Source organism: Nomascus leucogenys, unplaced genomic scaffold (genome assembly GCF_006542625.1).
Source record: "Nomascus leucogenys isolate Asia unplaced genomic scaffold, Asia_NLE_v1 Super-Scaffold_361, whole genome shotgun sequence".
NCBI classification, from domain to species: Eukaryota; Metazoa; Chordata; class Mammalia; order Primates; family Hylobatidae; genus Nomascus; species Nomascus leucogenys.
In genome coordinates this window covers 1,343,979-1,360,197 of record NW_022095772.1, presented here as the reverse complement: position 1 = coordinate 1,360,197, position 16,219 = coordinate 1,343,979, and the positions used below count along the sequence as shown (strand labels likewise).

The 16,219-nt window shown below is 40.9% G+C and overlaps 1 protein-coding gene across 1 annotated transcript; it reads right to left on the bottom strand.

The window, feature by feature from the left end:
* Nucleotides 1-5,309: 5,309 nt before the first annotated feature.
* Nucleotides 5,310-6,030, bottom strand: RNASE9 (ribonuclease A family member 9 (inactive)). Its single transcript, XM_012498029.1, has one exon. It carries the CDS (start codon nucleotides 5,949-5,951, stop codon nucleotides 5,337-5,339), a length of 615 nt encoding a protein of 204 aa, XP_012353483.1. The 5' UTR covers nucleotides 5,952-6,030; the 3' UTR covers nucleotides 5,310-5,336.
* Nucleotides 6,031-16,219: the final 10,189 nt, after the last annotated feature.

Below are 16,219 nucleotides of genomic sequence, written 5' to 3'. Positions count from 1 at the left end.
GCGTCAAATGTGATGAGGAAGGGATGAGCCATTGCTTCCTTGTGTTTCTAAAAATATGACAGTTCACAGATGTCATGATCTTATGTCAGAGACATGTGAGAAAGATCCATCTTAGAGAAAGAAAAGAAAGATTTGGATAAAATATGTGATTTCATTTTTTAATCCTTATTTGTTGTGTGACAGGAAAAATAGGAAACAGTGGACAGAGAATGTGATCCCCTTACTTGTGACACAAGAGGTAATGATGTGCAGTCAAAGGGTATATAAAAATACTTGAAAAATTTTATGTTATAGAGAAGATACTGTGTGAGGTATTGTGACTGCTACATATATACATATATATGTATATATATGAATAAAAGTTATTGGCTCCGAATTTATCAGGAATATTAATTCAACTTTGTACCAAAATATTACGGGGCAAATGAATAGGGTTCAATTTAGCATCATCGATTTTCAAGGAGCAGCACAGGGATAGTTAGTAGCTTTGGTTTTATTCTTTTCCTAACGTCATCTAAGAATATCATGCTAGAATAGAAAGGTGTGAATGGTTAAATTAGGTGTCAGCTTGATTGGGTTGAAGGATGCCTAGATGGCTGGTGAAGCATTGTTTCTGGGGGTGTCTGTGAGGGTGTTTCCAGAGGAGATTGGCAGGTGAGGCAGTTTCCAGAGGAGATTGGCAGGTGAGACTGAGAGAGGAAGACCAGCCCTCAATGTGGGCAGGCACCATTCAACTGGCTGCTTGCTCCCCACAACCTCTCCACCCTGTGGCAGCTCTGAGGCCTTCAGCCTCAGACCGGCTTCTCTAACAGCCTTGCTTGCTACCAGCTTCTATCATTCTCTAGCTTGCATATGGCCTGTCGGCCTATTGTGGGACTTCGCTTTTAATCATGTGAGCCAATTCTCCCTAAAAAATTCCCTTACATATATCTATCCTATTGATTCTGTTCCCCTGGAGAATCCTGTCAACTAAAGAAAAAAAGATCCAACTTTTAAATAATTAAAGTTAATTTTATTCAGAAGTCTTACTGAGGTCTACAGGCTGGGAGGCCTATAGCCCAGGAGCAGCCCTTCAGAGGGGTTCTATTAGATGGCTCCCATGCAGTATTTTAGTTGACAATTTACAGGTGGTAAAGATTCAGTATATGCAAAATCACATCAAAGTTGCTCAGAAGTTACATTAAAGCAGAATCACATCAAGATTTGGGTGTAAGAGTACATCTGGTTATAGATTACAGAAGTATAATCACTAACCTGGTCAGACCTTATCTTATGAGTAAGAAAACGCAAGGACCGGTGTAATTTATCTTTAGGAATATAGTGAGTCAGGTAAACAGAGATGGAGCATGGGGACCGTGCACTCTATTCTGTGGTATCTTCAAACATTCTTCTCAAAGAGCTGCAGGTTGTCATAGAGCGAGGGGCTTTGTGAAATTATGCTGGCAAACAGAAATGAGCAAAAATGGCATTTACTACTTTGTCTCGCAGCTTCCATTAACACAAGGGGATGGGAGCAACTGTGCTGTCTGTTCACTGGACTAGACTTTTCTCCCATTTACTTATTCAATAACATCATATACATCAGAAATTTTCAAAGAGAATACCAATTGGGTTTATTCTGGTTAGGAAACAAAATGCTGTGTTTATAGTTTTTCTTACTCTTGGGAATGCTTTGCCTACATTCTTTCATTGAGTAAGTATAATTTAAAATTAGTGTTGCATCGCCACTTCATATCCATTGAAATTGCTATTATATATTAAAAAAAGAAGTATTGATGAGGCTTTTGAGAAACCGGAACCCTAGTGCACTGCTGATTGGAATGTAAAATGGTTCAGCCACTGTGGAAAACAGTAAGTAGTTTCTTAAAAAAAAAAAAAAAAAAAGAATTACCATACAATCCAGCAATTCCACTTACGCATATATACACCAAAAAAAAAATGGAAGGCAAGGACTCAAACCGATATTTGTTTGTCAGTGTTCATAGCAACATCATTTACAGTAGCCAAATGGTGAAAACAACCCAAGCTTCCTCAATGGATGAACAGATAAACAAAATGTGTTATATACATACAATGGAATATTATTGAGCCTTCAAAAAGAAGAAAATTATGACACATGAGTAAAACTTGGAGACATCAGGCCAAGTAAAATAAGCAAGTCACAAAAGGACAAATGCTGTGTGAGTCTACTTATATGAGGTATCCGGAGCAGTCAAATTCATAGAGACAGAAAGGGGAATGGTGGTTGCCAGAAACTGGTGGAAAGGTTGAAAGGGGAATTATTATCTAAATGAGTAGAGAGTTTTAGTTTTGCAAGATGAAAAAAGTTCTGGAGATGGATCATGGTGATGGTTGCACAACAATGTGAATATACCTAGTGCTACTGAGCTGCACACTTAACGTGATGAAAATGGTCAGTTTATGTCATGCATATTTTACTACAATTGAAATAATTAATGGGGTATCATCTCAAGGAACGCTAGTATAAATAATAAATTGTTATGTGAGTCAAAGTTGTGTACGATGTTCATTTTAATAATGAAGTTCGATATTATTGAGGATAGAGTGTTAATATATGTTGGACAATAACTATTTGAAATACTATAATCAGTGAAGCTGAAATTACAGCTTGGACTTATCATAAGGAATCTGGTGGATAGGGGCCAGGATCTTGGTTTCTTGTGCAATATTAGACTACGGGGGAAATCTGTGCAAATGAGCCTTATTCTATTTCTATGATTCTAATTCTAAAAGGCATTTGGATCAGATTTTCTATTCTGGAGAGAGAAAAGTTCATTGTGATTGTTTCATGTCTTAGTTATTGTACTATACCATACTCTTTCTTTTTTTCTTTTTTTTTTTTTTTGAGATGGAGTCTCTCTCTGCCGCCCAGACTGGAGTGCAGTGTCGCGATCTCGGCTCACTGCAACCTCCATCTCCTGAGTTCAAGTGATTCTCCTGTCTCAGCCTCCTGAGTAGCTGGGATTACAGGCACGGGCCACCACGCCTGGCTAATTTTTGTATTTTTAGTAGAGACAGGGTTTCGCCATTTTGGCCAGGCTGGTCTCGAACTCCTGAGCTCAGGTGATCTGCCCGCCTCAGCCTCCCATAGTGCTGGAATTACAGGCGTGAGCCACTGTGCCTGGCCATATTCTTATAAATATATTTTATATTTTATGTTGTATAACCTCCAAGATCAATGAGATGAATATGACCCAGAAAGATGATCTGTAGAACATAGCCAGGCTAGCCCATGTGCGGAATTTCTTTAGCTCATGTACAAAAGGTTGGGTTTTAGAAGGTGTCATGGAGATTTCTAAAGTTGGATGGTACCTTATTCACTCAGACATTTCAATGAAAAGCCATGTGCCTCCAAATGAAGGTTAGTGCAGTGTTAGTCACAGTTCTCCAGAGAAAAAGAACCAATAGAGCATATATTGATACATGGAAAGAGATTTATCATGTGGAATTGGCCCACACAATTATTGAGGCTGAGAAGCCCCACAATTTGCCATCTGCAAGCTGGGAAGCTGGTGATGGAGTTCCAGTCCAAACCCAAAGGTTCAAGAATCTGGAGACCCAGTGTCCTAAGTTCTAGTCTGAATATAAAGGCCCAAGAACCAGAAGCACTGATATCCAAGGGCAGGAGAAGATGGATGTCTCAGTTCAAGCAGAGAGTCCATTTGCCCTTGCTCTGCCTTTTTGTTCCATTTAGGCCCTTAACAGATTGGACGATGCCCACCTGCGTGGGTGAGGGAGATCTTTACTCAGTCTATGGATTAAATGCTAACCTTTTCCAGAAACACTCTCACACTTACACTCAGAAAAAAATGTTTTACCAGGTATCTGAGCATCCCTTAACCCAGTCAAGTTGACACGTAAAATCAACCATCACAAGTGCCTAGAAGCTTGATTTCCTGTGTTCCTCCCTTAGACACTATAATGGAGTCTAGCAGTCCTTGGTTCTAGGCCCTTACTTACATCAATCTATTGATAAATTAGGAGCTCAGCTCTGACTACAAAGACGGGGTAAGGAATGGGAGGAGACTAACAGACTGGACTGGGGTAAAGCATGCAAAGAGCAATGGACACCTCCCTACCATCCCCCATCACTACTCTTTACCCCAGTTTCAGAAAGTTTTAAGCAATAATAATAACAAGATGTTAAGAAGTTTGAAGAAGTCCGGGCATGGTAGCTCACGCCTGTAATCCCAGCACTTTGGGAGGCCGAGGCAGGCATATCACCTGAAGTCGGGAGTTCGAGACCAGCCTGACTAACATGGAGAAACCCCATCTCTACTAAAAATACAAAATTAGCCTGGCATGATGGCGCATGCCTGTAGTCCCAGCTACTAGGGAGGCTGAGGCAGGAGAATCGCTTGAACCTGGGAGGTGGAGTTGCAGTGAGCCAAGATCGCGCCATTGTACTCCAGCCTGGGCAACAAGAGCGAAACTCCATTTCAAAAAAAAAAAAAAAAAGAAGTTTGAAGAAAAGGAGATAATTGTTACTTAAACTCAACAGAGAGGTTTCTTTCATCAGACTGATGCTCCAGCCTCTCTCTGAGGTGATGTATTCTCAGAGGCAGCCACATCTACTAGAAAGTGAGGAAAATAATAGTAGATAATTGTGACTATTCCCAAAAGTGAGAAATTGTTTGTAATTTTGTAAACACAAACATCTAAGCTAAATTAAAGATGTGGGAATTCACACAAATAACATTGGACGACTGAAATGTCCTTTGGGGAGTTTGCTTTCCTAAATATAGAAAGGCTTTATCCTGAGCTGCCCACATCTGGATCTGTGTATTGCCCTGTAAGAAAGAATAAGACAAGTGAAATAGCCACACACATAGCCCTGGAAAGATGTATTGCATACATGTCTGAAAGGGATTTGAGTTCCGTTGGTGCCAAATTGTGTCACAAGGAAGAAAGTTCCAAACTGAGAAACCCCACATCACCACACCAGAGCCACTGCACTAGATTGAAGCACTTTTTATTCTTTCTGCTGAACTAGAGAATCACATGGATGTGTCTTTGGAGCACACTTCAGGCAACCATTTTCTTTTCCTCTTGGTGCTGGTCATCCTTCCACTGCAGGCATCTGTATCCAGAACACATTCAAGGCATGCTAACTTATGGGACCTGCATGAGACCACATCTCAGAGCACTGTCTGTGAACCTAGCCTAAGGTGCTTTTGTGAGGTGTTGGGAAAGGAAGAAAGGAAGGTGGGTGATTAAAGTGAATGGAAGCCAAATTACCACTCTCAACTTTCATCGATAAGGATCAGTATGGAGAGAAATATTCCTTCCACCCTAAGCTCTCAGAGAACACTCTGCTAGGGCGGTATGACAAAGACACCATCCTCACCGAGGAAACTTCTGTGTTCAGTTGGCTCCACGAGGTCATTTATAGTATGAGGAATCAGTTTTTGTAGTTCATTTTGCCATGCACAAGTGATAAGGACATAGCCCTTCCTATAAAATGATTCGTATTTACACGCTGGAATTTCAAATGCTTCTGTTAAATTACAATACACTCCTTCTACAAGACCTTTGCTCCTGTTACATTTCCTAATTCCATTCTTACATGGCACAAATCTGTTGTAACAGATGTTTTGGAGCTCGTCATATTGCATAAGAAGGAAGTAATGTTCCGCCACACAACGGTGTTTGTAGTAAACATTTTTTCTCATGATTTCACTATTACAGTAGTCTATATGATCTAATGGCATTCCAGGTTCAATAAGGACACGTCTTTTGACTTTTTCTTTGGTAGGTGGTCTGGTGGGCCCTGTACTAAAAAATTGTTCCAAATACTCTTCAAATTCTTCTTTTTTATCTTCTGGGAAATCAAAATCTGTATCCACCTCTTGAAACTGCACTGGCTGCAGCAGCTGCTGCAGCAATAGAAGCAGGGGCAGTGGGTGTGTGGTGATCAGAGTTCTCATCATTTTTCCTGTAGACACGAAAAGAGATAAGGAGATATGTTCTACTGTGATAATGTGCTTGCTTCAGTTTCCTGTGCGGGGCACAGTTATGCCACATATTACTGTTCTGGGCTCTAAGATTTTGGACCATTTTTAAATTGCCAACTCATAATTGATCTGAATACTTCTAAATTATTGACAAAAATGACCTTACTAGGCCTACAGTCAGTCTAGAGCTGTGGTAAGAGAAGAAAAGGTGAAAGGAAGGAGAATGAGAAAGGGAGAGAAATCAAGGTAAGGAGGAAGAAAAGGAAACGAGGAAGAAAAGGAAACAAGGAAGAAGTGGAGCGAGAGACAGATTAAAGAGAGAGGGAAGGAGAAACGAAATCAAGACAGCAGTGGGCAGAAAGGGAGGGAGGCAGAGAGGAGGCTCACACGCTCCTTCCGTCTGAAACAAATGCCTCTTTTCCCTTTCCAGGAGTTGAGAACTTGCTCTGAAAAGAGCCACCCTCCCCTTCAAACATTCCACTTTGATAAGAAAAATTCCTTAGCCATGTCTTTCTTTCTCCTCTTGCTCTTATCTGACCGTAGATGCCCTTGGGGAAGGGGTCAAGGAAGGTTCAAGTTTGAGCAGCTGGGGTAAATGCATTCTTGAAGTCACCCTACAGTAAAAACAATGATACACAGTAATAGCATAATGAGGAGTTAAGTGCCAAGCACTAGACTAAGCCCTTTAAGTACATTATCACCATCATCCAAACAACCCTATAATAAATATATTAGTTTTAGTATTGCTGTTATTATAACAATGAAAGTTGCAAAAAGAAGTGTAAAGTTATTAACATCTCTCTGTGAAGGGAGGTTGCTTAAAATCTCACATTAGATCTGGCAGACTCCTGGTTCAAGCCTATTTTTGTCTAATTTCCACACATCTGTTCTTAGCTGCTATTTTATGGCCTCTATCAGTCTGGTTTCCCTTCTTAAGGCTAGACTGTATCTCTCTTTCTAGGCTGTCAAACACAATGACTACTGAAATGGCCAGTACTAAAACTGAATTTGAGCCCCTAGAGTGCTTTGACAAATTGGTCCACACTCCATGAAGAACCAATTGTTTTATTGCAGAAGCAATCTCCTGAGTTTTCTTACCTTACCAGGCTCTTTGTAAAAGAAGTCCTACTTGGTGGCAACCTGAGTGATTCTCTAAGAGTCATTACCTGGAGACCTTGATCTATCAGTGGTGGAGATGGACAGCCTCCTGTTCTAGGCTGGATACTAAGTTTGTATATGTGTGTGTAGAAAGGTTAGAGAATGATGGAATTAAAGAAAGGTGGGTGTTGGGGGACACATCAGAAAGTGGAGACAAGAAAGTTGAGCATAGGAGTGCAGAGAATGGGAAAGAAAAGAAAAAGTTGCCTAAAATGATGATGTGAGAATGGGCACTCTGGGATGGCCATGTGCCACACTGTCCCTCCCCTCTCTGCTTTTCCTCCGATCCCTGCTTTCACACTCTCATCAGTGTCCTCCAGGAAGTCTTTTCAGAAGAGTGATCCCATGGTGACAGGCCAGAGGGCTCAGAACATATTCTCACGAGAACGTGGAGCCCGTGCAACATCTTGATCTGGAGAGAACATGGACAGTACACGTGTGAAAAGCAGAATTCAGGCAGCTGTGGCCCTGCCCTTTCCACTTCCCGAGAACACGCACAGGGCCTGTCCAGAATAATCTTTTGTTTTTTAAATCTGCAACCTTCTTAATTCTTGATTTATGAATTCAACTTTTGGTTTCATTCTTCTCAAAATCCTTTCTCGTCTCAAAGTATGTGAATTTTTAAAATACTGTATTTTGTTACTCTTACAGATTTCTAGAAATCTTTCAACCATCTGGAATTTATTTTAATAGATAGTAAGAAGTTAGTGTGGTCTTTTTTCACACGGTTTATACATAATCTCATCATCAATTATTTGGGAAAAAATCTATTGTCTCATCCCTAATTTAAAAAGGTACTTTCTATATTTAATAATTCTGTTTCTGAACACTTTATTGTGTTTTGATATGCCAATAATATGCTGTTTTACTTATTATCATTTTACTGTTTTTTTTTTAAGAGTCACGGTCTCACAATGTTGCCTCGGCTGACTCAGAACTCCTGGGTTCAAGGAATCCTCCCACGGCCTATCCAGTAGCTGGGACTACAGGTGCACTCCAGTGTGCCTGTACTTATTATCATTTTATAAAACATTTTGATATCTCATAAAGCAATCTACACTCATTCCTCTTCTTATTCAAATGTTCACTACGGAGACAAACAGAAAGTAGATTATAGGGTGCCTGGGGCAGGTGGTAGAAATGGGGATTAACAGTAAATGGAGGAAAGAGAGACAGAGGAGAGAGAGACAGAGAGAGAGAGACAGGGAAGCAGTGAGGAAGGGAGGGAGGGAGGGAGAACACAGAATAAATAGTGTTGAAACATGATCACTCAGTGTTTCTGAAGTTTTTGCCTGGTAATCTCACACAGCAGAAACGCCTGGCCTACCTGTGGAATGTAGGCTTCTTGGTTTTTCCTCAGTTCTCACTAATTGAAATTTCTGTGGATGAATCCAGAAATTTGCATTTTAAACAAATTTAAAGGTGATTCTTAGCTCACTAAAGTTGAAGAAGGAATTTATTAATATGCATTAAAATGAACTTGTGAAAAAGAAAACATCCTAAAACAGTAGGGAAAATGTTTGGCCTTTTCAGCAAACGTTCTTGGAAGAAGAATGGGATGAATTGCTTCCTCCTTTTGGCTATTGTGAATCGTGTTGCTATGAACATGGGTGCACAAATACCTGTTCAAGTCCCTGCTTTTCTTCCCTGCTTTTAAACTTGCTTGGAAGCTTTATTGCAACTTAGAATTGCAGACTGAGAAAGGCCTTGGAGGGATTGTCTATCTAGTCTCTCCTCCTAAAATGCAAGTTCTGAGCCCCAGATCAGAACTTTATATTTAACCACACACATAAGAAGTTTATAGTAGAAAGAAAAGATTGGAATGAGTTATGGGCTTGTAGGTGAACCAATATATTTCAGAAGGATTATTAAGTGGTATTTTAATTTTTTTAATTTAAGTTTAAGATTAAAATTTAAATTTAAGACTGATTTAAATTAAATTAATTTTTTTAAAGATTTGTTTGAACACCTTATATAATAAAGCATCAATAAATCATGATCATATGATAATTATATAGCCTCAATCACAAAAGGAAAAACTAAATTAAATCTTTTAAATTGGCAATAATTATAATAACTTACAAACTCAATGCTGATGAGAGTGTGATGAGATGTTTCTGCAGAAAGAAATTGTTATAATTTTTTTGAAAAATTTGAGAAATACAATAAAAAGAATAGCTGATACTTTCCTCTAGCATTTCAATAGCTAGAATTCTAAGTTGCAATAATTTATATTGAAAGACAAACAGCAAATTTTACTTAAAAGGGAAAAAAATTGAAATTTTAATATCCAAAAATGTGGGAAAGGGAAAGGTTAAAATGAGTCTGATGTGTTTATAGAAATGACAATACACATTGCAACAATAATTATTATTATAAGAGCTAATATTTATTGAGACAGTATTTTATATTCATAGAATTGTATATTCTTAGAATGGGCTATTTTTCAAAATTTACAAATATATTAATCAATAAAATTTTAGATCATCTGAGAAACAAGGAGAATAGAAAAAAAGAAAAGAATTAAAAACTTCAGAGATACGAAATATTTTGTGATATAATATTATAGTAGTAGGACTCTCTGGTTGACAGTGAGAAAAATTCCAAACAAATTACCTTAAATGCAAGAGGCACTGTGTTGACTCATAGAAGTTGGAAGTCCAAGAGGTAGGGCAGGAGAAAGAAATCAAATTCTTGACTAGACTCTTGTTTTTACTCTCTCCCACTCTACTCTCCTTTGTACACTAACTTTATTCTCATATGGGCCTCTCCATGTAATGACAGAGTTAATCACTGTCCCCCTTTGTAGCCTTATATTTAGGGTCACAGTAGGAAGTGCCATTCTCTGCCACCTTCACCCAACATGGAAAATAACTTTTCTGATTGGCCGTGCTTCTGAATAAATCCAGGGATGTGGAGCACTCTGATTGGCTACCTGAAACACATGTCCTCTTTGAGAAGCAAAGGCAAAACTACACAATTAAAACCCAACAGAATTCCAATTGTAGACAGAAGGGCTGTTCCCTATTACACAAAAAAGGAATGCAGACCAAATCCAAAAGTAATAAATGTGCTTTGCTGTTTAGCTGGGGGAAAATCAAAACACTCCATCTACAGCATGTTCCCAATTAACAGAAATATAGATTACACGGGAGAGAAAAGAAAAAATGTAATAATAATAAGTTGTTATTTCTGAATGATATATTTCTGGTTAATTTTTTATTCTAATCTTTAAAATTGTCAATTTTACAAACTCAAAAAAATAACAAAATGTCATTGAAGAAGTCAAGTTTCAAGATCTGGATTGGGCATGTTCTTAAATATTAAGTGATAATTTTCCAGACTCCCACATCTTTATATCAGTAAACTCATTTTTCCTCAGCATCAGGAAAATCTGTGCCTTAGTTTGAGTGGTTGAGAAAAGACAGATTATAAAACTTCAATCCTCAGAATTAGACTAACCTTTGTGAATAAATCCCAGGGTATCTCTTAGTTAAATCCAGCAGAAAAATATAGGTTTTAACCAGCTTTAAATTTTCACAAACATTTTGAGGCAATATTTATATCTCAAACCTTTACACCCATGATTGAACTGAGAATGGTATCAGGATGGGAAAATCTGGAGGAAAAATATTATCCTTGTGAGTAAATAAGAGAATCAACAAGTGCACTGGTATATCACACCTTTTGGTGGGCACCATCTAATCAGCTGCCAGTGAATATAAAGCAGGCAGAAAAACATGAAAAGACGAGACTGGCCTAGGCTCCCAGCCTACATCTTTCTCCTGTGCTGGATGCTTCCTGCCCTTGAACATCAGACTCCAAGTTCTTCAGTTTTGAGACTCAGACTGGCTCTCCTTGCTGCTCAAGCTTGCAGACAACCTATTGTGGGATCCTGTGATCATGTGAGTTAATACTTAATAAACTCCCCTTTATATATAAACATCTATCCTATTCGTTCTGTCCCTCTAGGGAACCCTGACTAATACAGATTTTGGTACTGGGAGTGGTTCTAGAGGAAGAGAATATTAAGGATGGAATTCTTTTATTGGTTTTGGGGTTTCTGGAGTTAGCTGCTTAATATGATTAGACCCCAAAATGCTAAGGACTGCACTTCTAATAGTATGGAAAACACTGATAGTCCTTGGCATTAACTGTTTAGAGACTTATGCAAAATAAATGCCCTCGACACTCCTGATTCACCGCTCATGAGAGGCAAGGAGTTTAGTGACTCTATACATAATATCTTTGGCTGTATGTGGAGAGCCAAGGAACATGATGAAGCTGTTAGTTGCTCCTAAGTTCAGTAAACAAAGTGATGAGAGAAAATTACAAACTCAAGGATTCTGTCTCTCAGCTTCAGAAGCAGATACTGAGCCTCAAATCTACTAAGATTGCTTTGAGTTAGAGTCTTATCTCCTGTAGAAAAAGAGGTGAAATTGTGAAAAAACAGACACAGACTTTAATCATTTGAGTGGCTGAACTGCCACAAAAGGGGCATGCACAGCCTTACCAGGTGTCTACTGTTAAAGTGAGGGCATTGGCTGGAATGGGACCCTGCAACTTGGAATGGGGATGTGTGGGAGGACCCTGATGAAGCTGGGGACACTGAGTTTGTAAACTCTGAGGAACCATTTTTGCCAGAAGATACAGCTTTCCCATCCCCAGTAGTGGTAACATCCCCTCCCCAACCCATGCTGCCATCAGACTTTCCACCTTTGTCTGAGGAGATAAACCCTGTGCTGTCTGAGGCAACACTGATGGCCCCCCATGAGGCAGTTGCCAGTCAAAATAATGTTGATTCTCTTCAGGAGCCACCCCTAACACTCCTATTTGCTTCTAGACCTATAACTAGACTAAAGTCCCAGTGGGCCCCTAGTGGTGAGGTTGAGAGTGTGACCCATGAGGAGGTATGCTACGCTTGAAAAGAACTGCTTGAGTTCTCTGATTTATATAAACAGCAACCTGGAGGGAATGGGAATGGATATTAATGGTATGGGATAATGGTGGAAGGAACACAGAGCTGGATCAGGCTGAATTTATTGATTTGAGCCCACTAAGTAGAGACTGTGCATTTAACATTGCAGCTCAGGGAGTTAAAAAGGGTTCAAATAGTTTATTTGGTTAGCTGAAATACAGATTAAAAGATGGCCCACTGCAAGTGAGCTGGAAATGCCTGATCTCCCTTGGTTTAATGTAGAGCAAGGGATCCAAAGGCTTAGGGAGATTGGGATGGTGGAGTGGATTCGTCACTTTAGACCTACTCATCCCAGCTTGGAGGGTCCAGAAGATATACCCTTGACCAGTGCCTTGCAAAATAGATTTGTAATGGCAGCATCTGCATCTTTGAAGAGCCCTGTACTTGCTCTTCTCTGTATGTCAGGTCTAACAGTGGGAACCACAGTCACTCAACTACAAAATTTAAATACAGTAGAAATGATTGGATCCTGAGGTGGCAGAGGCCAAGTGGCGTCACTCAACCGTCAGAGGCAGGGTGGGTGTAGCTACCATAATGGACAGCAGAGACAAAGCAGCAATAAGAATAATCTGACTCATGTAGAGCTCTGGCATTGGCTAATTAATCACAGTGTTCCTAGAAGTGAAATTGATAGGAATTTCATTCCTACTTAATTTATATAAGGAGAAAACTTCTAGGTCAAATGGACAAAAGACTAATTTGAATAATAAAAACAGAAAGTCACAGCACCTCAATAAATTTCCAGACTTGAGCCAGTTTACAGACCCAGAACCCCTTGAATGAAGGGGAAGCTGGGTCCTTTTGAGGGAGGATTTCATTACATTACTGACAATTTATGCAGTGAATCTTTCTCCTATCCTTCCCCAAGGAGACCTCCAGCCTTCTACCAGCGTAACTGTACATTGGGAAAGGGAAATATTAAGGCATTTTGGGGACTACTGGACACTGGGTCTGAGCTGATGTTGATTCCAGGAGACCCAAAACGTCATTGTGGTCCTCCAGTTAAAGTAGGGGCTTATGGAGGTGAGGTAATTAATGGAGTTTTAGCTCAGGTCCCACTTATAATGGGTCCCCAGACTCATCCTATGGTCATTTCCTTAGTGCCAAAATGTGTAATTGGCACAGACATACTTAGCAGCTGGGAGAACACCACATTGGCTCCCTGACTGGTAGGGTGGGGACTATTATGGTGGGAAAGGCCAAATGGAAGCCGTTAGAGCTGCCTGTACCTAGAAAAATAGCAAATCAACAACAATATCATATTCCTGGAGGGATTACAGAGATTAGTGCCACCTTCAAGTAATGGAAGGATGCAGGGGTGAGGATTCCCACCACATCCCAATTCAACTCTGTCATTTGGCCTGTGCAGAAGACAGATGGATCTTGAAGAATGACAGTGGATTATCATAAGCTTAACCAAGTGGTGAGTCCAATTGCAGCTGCTGTACCAGATGTAGTTTTATTGCTTGAGCAAATTAACACATCTCCTGATAGCTGGTATGCAGCCACTGACTTGATAAATGCCTTTTTCTCCATTCCTGTCCATAAGACCCCACAGAAGCAATTTGCCTTCAGCTGGCAAGGCCAGCAATATACCTTTACTATCCTACCTCAGGGGTATATCAACTCTCTGGCTTTGTATCATAATCTTATTCGAAGAGACCTTGATCGCTTTTCGCTTCTGCACGATATCACACTGCTGGTCCATTACATCGATGACATTATGCTGATTGGATCCAGTGAGCAAGAAGTAGCAAATGCACTGGACTTATTTGTGAGACATTTGCATGCCAGAGGATGGGAAATAAATCTGACTAAAATTCAGGGAACTTCTACCTCAGTAAAATTTCTAGGGGTCCAGTGGTGTGTGGCCTGTCAAGACAGTCCCTTTAAGGTGAAGGATAAGTTGTTTCATTTGGCCCCTCCTACAACCAAGAAAGAAGCACAATGCCTAGTGGGCCTATTTGGATTTTGGAGGCAGCACATTCCTCATTTGGGTGTGTTACTCCATCCCATTTGTTGAGTGACCCGAAAGGCTGCCAGTTTCGAGCAGAACAGGAGAAGGCCCTGCAACACGTCCAGGCTGCTGTGCAAGCTGCTCTGCCACTTGGGCCATATGACCCAGCAGATCTAATGGTGCTTGAGGTGTCAGTGGTAGATAGGGATGCTGTTTGGAACCTTTGACAGGCCCGCATATGTGAATCACAGTGGAGGCCTCTAGGATTTTGGAGCAAGGCCCTGCCATTTTCTGCAGATAACTGCTCTTCTTTTGAGAGACAGCTCTTGGCCTGTTACTGGGCTTTGGTGGAAACTGAAAGTTTGACTATGGGTCATCAATTCACCATGCGACCTGAACTACCTATCATGAACTAGGTGTTTTCTGACCATCTAGCCATAAAGTGGGTCATGCACAGCAGCATTGCATCATCAAGTGATCAGGCTCAAGAAGGTCCTGAAGGCACATGTAAGTTACATGAGGAAGTGGCTCAAATGCCCATGGTCTCCACTCTTGCCACTCTGCCTTCTCTCCCCCAGCCTGCACCAGTGGCCTCATGGGGGGTTCCCTATGATCAGTTGACAGAGGAAGAGAAGATTAGGGCCTAGTTCACAGATGGCTCTACATGATATGCTGGCACCACTTGGAAGTGGACAACTGCAGCACTACAGCCCCTTTCTAGGATGTCCCTGAAGGACAGCGGTGAAGGGAAATCTTCCCAGTGGGCAGAACTTCAAGCAGTGCACCTGGTCGTGCACTTTGCATGGAAGGAGAAATGGCCAGATGTGTGATTATATATTAATTCATGGGCTGTAGCCAGTGGTTCGGCTGGATTGGTCAGGGACTTGGAAGAAGCATGATTGGAAAATTGGTGACAAAGAAATTTGGGGAAGATGTACGTGGATGGACCTCTTTGAGTGATCAAAAGCTATGAAGGTATTTGCATCCCATGGGAGTGCTCACCAATGAGTTGCCTTAGAAGAGGAGGACTTTAATAATCAAGTGAATAAGATGACCCACTGTGGACGCCACTTAGCCTCTTTCCCCAGCCACCCCTGTCATTGCCCAGTGGGCCTATGAACAAAGTGGCCATGGTGGCAGGGATGGAGGTTATGCATGGGCTCAGCAACGTGGACATCCACTCACCAAGGTTCACCTGGCTACGGTCACTGCTGAGTGCCCAATTTGCTAGCAGCAGAGACCAACACTGAACCCTCAATATGGCACCATTCCTCGGGGTGATCAGCCAGCCACCTGGTGGCAGGTTGATTATATTGAACCTCTTCCATCATGGAAAGGGCAAAGGTTTGTCCTCACTGGGATAGACACTTACTTCTGATGTGGATTTGCCTATCCTGCATGCAATGCTTCTGCCAAGACTGCCATCTGTGGACTCACAGAATGCCTTATTCACTGTCATGGTATTCCACACAGCATTGCCTCTGACCAAGGCAGTCACTTTATGGCTAAAGCAGTGTGGCAGTGGGCTTGTGCTCATGGATTTCACCGGTCTTACCATGTTCCCCATTATCCTTAAGCATCTTGATTGATAGAATGGTGGAATGTCCTTTTGAAGTCACAGTTACAATGCCAACTAGGTGACAATACTTTGCAGGGCTGGGGCAAAGTTCTCCAGAAGGCCGTGTATGCTTTGAATCAGTTTCCAATATATGGTACTGTTTCTCCCATAGCTGGGTTTCACAGGTCCAGGAATCAATAGGTGGAAGTGGAAGTGGCACCATTTACCATCACCCCTAGTGATTCACTAGCAAAATTTTTGCTTCCTGTTCCCGTGACATTACATTCCGTTGGCCTAGAGGTCTTAGTTTCAGAGGGAGGAACACTGTCACCAGGAGACACAACAACAATTCCATTAAACTGGAAGTTAAGATTGACACCTGGACACTTTGGGCTCCTCCTACCTTTAAGTCTATGAAGGCTAAGAAGGGAGTTACAGTGTTGGCTGGGGTGATTGACCAGGCTATCAAGATGAAATCAGTCTACTACTCCACAACGGAGGTAAGGAAGAGTATGCATGGAATACAGGAGATCCATTAGGGAGTCTCTTAGTATTACCATGCCCTGTGATTAAGGTCAATGGAAAACCACAAC

Bases quoted from the DNA above. Each gene is read 5' to 3' on its own strand.
- RNASE9 (XM_012498029.1), bottom strand. From the start codon at position 5,951: ATGATGAGAACTCTGATCACCACACACCCACTGCCCCTGCTTCTATTG.